At 44.6% G+C, this 7151-nt stretch overlaps 2 protein-coding genes across 2 annotated transcripts; one reads left to right on the top strand and one right to left on the bottom strand.

Annotated features, from left to right (window-relative positions):
* Nucleotides 1-1453: 1453 nt before the first annotated feature.
* On the bottom strand, nt 1454-2090 carry LOC120428248 (uncharacterized). Its single transcript, XM_039593239.1, has 2 exons — nt 1975-2090; nt 1454-1906 (listed from the first exon to the last, which is right to left on the bottom strand). Exons 1-2 carry the CDS (start codon nt 2002-2004, stop codon nt 1574-1576), a joined length of 363 nt encoding a protein of 120 aa, XP_039449173.1. The 5' UTR covers nt 2005-2090; the 3' UTR covers nt 1454-1573.
* A 2725-nt stretch (nt 2091-4815) lies between these two features.
* Nucleotides 4816-6931, top strand: LOC120428613 (transmembrane protein 53-B). Its single transcript, XM_039593660.2, has 3 exons — nt 4816-5338; nt 5396-5900; nt 6146-6931. Exons 1-3 carry the CDS (start codon nt 5106-5108, stop codon nt 6320-6322), a joined length of 915 nt encoding a protein of 304 aa, XP_039449594.1. The 5' UTR covers nt 4816-5105; the 3' UTR covers nt 6323-6931.
* Nucleotides 6932-7151: the final 220 nt, after the last annotated feature.

Consider the following 7151-nt stretch of genomic DNA (forward strand, 5'->3'; position numbering starts at 1 on the left):
CTATTCCACCGTCTTGAAATCGTTGGGATCAAAACCAATAAAGTTATCTACTTTCGCATGTATTGCGTGTACGTACACGAAAAAGGTTGAGGTTAAATATTGTACCGGACAGCAAAACAAGTGGTGTGCGAGTGTACGTGAAATCGGGCTATGATTAGAGATCCTAAATAGGGAGACTGGTCGAAGTGAATTTGACGTACCCAAACAGACACGAGTTTGACGTATCCAAACGAGCATTTGCCTTTACGCCCAGCAAAACTTATCAGTGTTGCCAAGCTCAAAACATACGTTGCCAGATCGATTTAGCAAACTAAGACCAGTCTCCCTATTTAGGGTCTCTAGCTATGATAACTCTATGTATCAGTACACTGGAAATATGCCACACTTTTATTCAAGTGCCCAAACACTTGACATCTTAGATCTGATTTGTTTGTGTTTCAATTTCAATCCAATCCACTATCAAATTCAATTGTTTGGGCGAATCGAAATCGTCCCCGGCATGCGACATGCGTCGCACCTCGCGATGCCCGAGACGCCATTCGATTTTGCCGGGGCCGATTTTTCGAAAAAATGCCAAACTTTGAAGGTCTGTACCGAGCTCCAGGGTGCTCAAAACTTCAATGTTATGAATACCAAAAGATGCGCAAGTTGACGTCCAATCAAGCTCATATTTGGGATTTGGGCTCAGTATGCACCGGAACAAACCCCTGAATGCCCGCCAACAAGTCAATTTTGTTACACTCTAATATTGCATGCTTTCGCTGTTAGAATTCTCCAACAAAAATTATCATTGCTTTTTTGTTTTGCCAACATCAACTTTCTGAGGAAAGGCTATAAAATCACTCAAAAAATCTAGAGTTTTTTTAATAGGTCCTGTAAATACATGAAAGACAATAGTTTATAGGTCCTTTAAAAAAACTCTAGAAATGAACTTCTCAATTCGTCGTCACCCTTTTGCAAAGGGTTACTACCGGTAAACTTGAAAAAAGGATGGAAGTAACCATCAAAAAGGGTTTTTTTTCTTTGGGATGACAGATAAAGGGTAGATAGAACCCTTTTTGAAGGGTACTTCTGATTTTGAGTGTAAGTTCGAGTACAGTAGTTGTTCGGTAACTGGGCTGAGAACGTAGCCCAGTCACCGAATGCTGCTCGCTAACTGGGCTGAACGAAAAATAACGAGGGGACTACCGACGCATAATATTTTTTTGGTGAAATATAAAAATAAAAGTTACTCAAATTTATTTGCAATGATTACTTTCCATACTTCTTGTAACTTGAAATTACATAAAAGTAACTTGAAATTACATAAAAGGTTGTAAAAAGTTTTTTTATTTGTTTTACATGTTTTTTGCATCCATTAACCCCTCGGTGATTACGGTTTGTATTGGTTTTTTGACGTTTGTCTGCTTTTTAACTGGGCTACGGCCCAGTTATCGAGCGCCCAGTTGAAGAGGTTGAGAATAAGAAGAAAAAGATTGAGCGAAGAAGAAGTTATGTACATTTGTGGGCAATAAACATGTGACGTTGTTGGACAACCTTTGCGTTTATTAATTAGAAAAGAGTCTCATTGAGTTCAAAAAGTTTTTGGCCATGTCCATTCGTACGGGATTAAGCTGTTACTATCAGAACCCGATTCACCTGACTCCGTTCCGCACGAAACGTTGTAACATGCATTGAGCTTCTCAAACGATTTTCCGAATGCGGTACGGTGCGGATCAGTCCAGTAATCTCCCATAAACCTACGTCGCTCGTCTGGTTCGGCTTTCAGTCCCATTTCGCAAACTGATTTTGGTAGCTCTTCGATGTCCTCATCGGTGAAATCCCCCAGCCAGTTCATTGCAGATAGCATCCGTCTGTTCAGTCTGATATCGGGAGAAACCAGCCCGATCACTGTTTTAAGTCGCACCTGTTGAAGTTTTAGTAAATAAATATTTAAAAATAATTTAACGTTTTAATTTACGAAGTACAACTCACCCGGACTATAGCTGAATCTGTTTCAGCCATTTTGCAGCCGTGATTCGTCGTCTGGTCCAGCAAAATCCACTGCCTAGGCGATCCGGAGTCATTCAGAGCCTTGCCCGTTGATTTCATTGGCTCTGACCGCTGGTTCCTTGATACCCTCGCTGGTTTTGCAACTCGTCAGCCTTACAAAAACGATCCGGATGTCATCCAGAGCCCTGGCTGCTGGTTTCGTTGGATGCTCCGGAACTCATCGGCTGGTCCGGCTCAGGCCGCTGTATCAACGATCCGGAAGTTGCCCAGAGATTTGGCCGCAACGCTGTTTCCGCAACTCGTCTTCTGGTCGAGCTCCAGCCACTGTCCATAAGGCGCCCAGCTCAGACCGCTGGCACAGCGATCCGGAAGTTTTCCCGAGTTTCTGGTTCAACTCGTCGGCCAAAAGATCTGGATGTTGTCCAAAGTCCTGGCTACTGATTTCGTGCAATAATCCGGAAGGTACCTGGAATTAGCCCGCTAGTTCCGCAACTCGTCGACTGGTCCAATTCAGCCCGCTGCCTCGACGATCCGGAAGTTGTCCAGATACTTGTCCGCAGGTTTATTTGGGTGGTTGGAAGCTGTCCTGCTCTGAGCGCTGGTCACTTTATACGCCTGCTATCAGTCCGAAACTCACACGCTAGTTAACGGGTTTTTTTTCGAGAAAAATTGTCGTTTCTAGTTGTTTCGTTGAAAATATCTAAAAAGCAAGCCTCAACTTAAAACGCTTGAAACACAAGATGGCGATTTTAAGCTTTGAAGGCATTTGTGCAAAGGTGACAAAACGCGCTCGAAACTTGGGCACGGGTATTTTTTCGCATTCTTGACATGAGCAAAGCAACAAAAACGAAAAGCCCCGCTAACAGTCCCGACTCTCGACGCAGATGGATTGCCCCCGAAGTAGTGCTGAGCGGTTCCTAGACACGCACTCACACGTTCCGGATGAACATTGAACATGCATTGAACCTCCAAAAGCAACACCAGCTGGGAAGCGTTGACGGTGAGTTCTTTTAACCATTTTTTGTTGCGATGCTAAAGAAGTTCTGTGTTTCAGATTAGCGATTCAGCAGTCTCCTCGTGGAACCGTCATTTGCCGGTTGAAATGCTCTCGAAGGCGAGAGGCAACACACTGCCCAGCAGGACCAGCTTGGCCAACTAGTCCATCGGAAGTGCTAGGGTATCGACGGTTGGATGTGATGTAGAATCTTTGCTATGTGAAGATCGTTTAGGGCCGGAAACCAGCTAGATTTAGAATTGATTCTTCCAGCTTTGTTGACAACAGCGGAAATGTTATATAACAACTTTTTGAGGCCTTTAGCATTGACGACAGGATATCAATTAGGTACATTTTTGTGAAGTGAGTGAATAAATAGATAGAAAAACTTCTTCTTTCATTTTTACTCTTTATCTTTTTGTTCTTGGACTGATCGCTGCAAATAGACATGGTTTTTGTGTGCGTTATTCCAACGCCCACTCATGAACGACATCCTGGCATGAAAAAAAAATGATTGGAAATTTTATCAAACAATTGTCTCGATGTTAATTGTCCTACGTTGGGAGAGAAATCTATAAAGAAGTTGATGGATCTGATTTTAAGCAGATTATCAAGGAAACCTCGGTAAAGAACGGCCACATATCGGCTGATGCCTTGCAGGAAAGTTTGCGTCTCAGGGTGGCTAAGTCCCACCCCGCCATCGATCAGATTCATTAGGTGTTCCACCGAAAATTCACACGTGTCTTCCCCTGGAGGAGGTAGTCACGCTTACCACCACCGCGGTCATTCCGAAAAACCCGGATTGCATTACGCAAACGTTGCTGTTGCGGGCTTCATTTCTTGTGCGATCCGTATTCAGAAGTCCCAGGTCCTTGACCTGGGCACGTTACACGGACGGATGCCACAGCTGGTGATTAACTCGGAACCGATGCCGAAAGTGGCCGTTGGTTCCATCGGAGACTTGGAATGAATACGAACGAAATGAAATGTAAATTTCAAAACAAAGTTCACATCCAACCTGGCCAAGCCGTCGGTCGTTCCAGTTTCCCGGTCCTACTGGAATGGCAAAATGAACCTCCCATAAAACGAATGTATGATTGTTTAGATTTATGAATCAAAACAAAAACAATGAAAAGAAACGTCACAAATCGACAGTGTAGCCAGTTCCTGACATTTTGATCTGTCAATTTTGACAGTGAACCAGCCGTGCCGAGGGGTCATAAAAAGGTTGAGTCATGGTTCAGAGCCCACTGAGTAGTCTTTTATTAGTCTATGGTTTGACACCAACTGTTTTCAAACGAACGTGGCCACTTTTTAGTTTTGACACCTCTTTTACACGGACTTCACAAACACAACCAAACGTTTGTTTTGATAGAGTGCGTGAGCGCCGTGTAAAAAGTGACAGTTCGTCACTTTTTAGTTTGACTTTGACCAACCAACGGCATACAAACTAAAAAAGTGACCAACCACCGGGGTTTGAGCGAGGGTTTGAGTGTATAATGTGTGGACCGCCGTCATAAAAATGCGTATAACAGTTTTAGGAAACTTATGGAGCATAGGACCTTTTAAAAAAGTACTCTAAAACCTCCGACTGACAAGGTGAGTACCGTGAGTGCTCTCACCCTATCTCTCTCTCTCCACTCACCGCATTTTGTTTTGGCGGCAAACCGTTTTCCAAACGCCGGCATCGCCACGCGCTCCAGAGACTGAGAGCGGACTCGTCGCATGTGCACATGCGCGCGTCAACTGGAGGAGCACATGGAGAATTTCGCTTTTCCTCCGGGACGGGGATGGAAATCGGAAAATCGTTTTTCCCCAAGCTGGAGGGGGGAATTGTCAAAAGTTGACAGCTGCGGGTAGAAATTTTCTTTTCGCAAGGTGTGCAGGCAAAATCAGCTGGAACATGTGAAAATCCGTGCTGCCGGGGTTAAAAGTTTGGGCTGCGAGGAAAATTGCTGCGTTTTTCCGGGTGGCCGGGTTGAGTTTGGTGGATTTGTTACCGGTTTTGTTGCGAGTTTGCACGTGCTTTGCTTTTTTTGCGGGGGTGGATCCACACAACACTTGGGTGGCCTTGAGCGATTGCGATTCGAGAGTTGGGGGGAGGAAGTTTTTTTTAAGTATGTCATCCGGGGGTGCCGCGTACAGCCGGGTGGACGATTATCCGATGGACGATTCGCTGGAGTATTTCATCAAGTTTCCGTCGCCAAACTTTAAAACCGACACGCAGGACGCGGAATCGGACTACGTGTTTGTTTGCAACGAGACCAATGTTCCGATTGTGCTTTTGCTGGGCTGGGCCGGCTGCCAGGACCGGTATCTGATGAAGTACTCGAAAATCTACGAAGATCGGGGGTAAGGCACGAGAAGGCCCAGCTATGAGCTCCAATTTTTGACCAATTTTTCTTCCAGGTTGATCACCATTCGGTACACCGCCCCAGTCGAGAACCTCTTCTGGAAGCGGTCCGGAATGGACCAAATAGGGGAAAAGATCTTGAAGTTGATCTACGACATGAACTTTGACAGTCACCCACTTATATTCCACGTGTTCTCCAACGGAGGCGCCTTCCTGTATCAGCACATTGCGCTCTCCAACCGGAAGTCAAAGAATCCGGTTCAAATCTGCGGAATGATTTTCGACTCGGCACCCGGAGATCGACGCATTTTGGGCCTGAGTCGAGCAATAACGGCCATTTTCGGGAAGGAGCGATACTGCAATTCCCTGTTTTCGGCTCTCCTCACGATAAGCATTATCTTCCTGTGGACGCTGGAGGACGTGTTCAACTACGTTTGGAACTTTATACGTCCCAGCGGGTACGAAGTACAGACGAACCCATCGCACAATTTAAAGTTTGAAAGCAATGCTTGGCCGCAGCTGTTTCTGTACTCGCGGGAGGATCGGTTGATTCCATATACGGTGAGTTGAGAAAGAATTATCTTATAGAACTGAGCAGTTTTGTAAGCCCATCTCTATATCATTGGTGATCGGAAGGCACGCCGACGAATTAAAACTCTACTTTTATTGCTTTGCCTGATTAATGGAGACGCTTGGTATTTTGTGTTCCTACAACATCTTCCACAATCTACCAAGCGCCTCCATGAGCGAGTATCGATGTATTAACTTGGAATACATATTCGAATCTCTTTCCAACCCGCGCACAGGACATTGAAAAGTTCGCCAGCTACCGGCGGAAGGTCGGCGTGGACGTCCGGATGGTGTGCTTCGAGCGGTCGGAACACGTCAAGCACTACATCCGCCACCCCCAGCAGTACGTGTACAGCGTGTGCAAGTTCATCAACGACTGTCTGACCACGCACTACAACAAATATCACGACTAGAGGAGGTCGCGGCGCCGCCCATCATCAGAGAGAAATACGCCTTCAAGCCAAAACGAAGTGACGCCGGATACGCTCCGGATCGAAATCCACGCCCCGGGAGTGTGTGTTTTTTCCCCTTTAGCAAAAGAAGTAAAACAAAAAAAAAATCATACAAAAGTAACAAGTAGCGGAGAGAGATCATCACAGTTTTGATTAGGTTGAAACAATTTTTGTTTGTTTTTTCCCCGGTGAAGCTAAAGCACTAATTTGTTACCAAAAAGCGCTCAATTCTAGTATTATTATTTAAGGTGTGACGATTTGAACGGGTTTGATTTTCCAGTCAGAGAGCGCACAAAAAAACACATAAATTGCACATTCACGAGCTTGATATTATACATTTCTCGAGACAAACACAGTATTTATTGGTTGCATACTTGCATTTATTCTAAATAACTCAAAAACGCAACAAAGTGTTAGTTTTCCACTATATTTTCCGATTTATATCAAATATAAGTTATAGTTACGTGCCTAGGATATTTGTTGGTATGGTATTTCTATCGTTTGATAGCGTTGATCTCTTGTTAGGAGCTGAGCATTTATCAGTGAAGTAAATCCAATTTTAGCATGGAACCAGCGGTTTGTTTTATTTGTGCCGAAATTATTTTTTTCCAAATTCATATCTCGGTAGAATTTTAATATGCACTTGGGTCATTCTCCGCTAACTCTCAAAAAATGGATAAAGTTGCCCCGACCCTCTTCAATTTTCGTGAAACTTTGTCCTTAGCAATCCTTCGGTCACGAATCCGAGAAGAATCCGAGAATCCCGAAGAAAGTATGGTCCTATCAGGTC

Source organism: Culex pipiens, chromosome 2 (genome assembly GCF_016801865.2).
Source record: "Culex pipiens pallens isolate TS chromosome 2, TS_CPP_V2, whole genome shotgun sequence".
NCBI classification, from domain to species: Eukaryota; Metazoa; Arthropoda; class Insecta; order Diptera; family Culicidae; genus Culex; species Culex pipiens.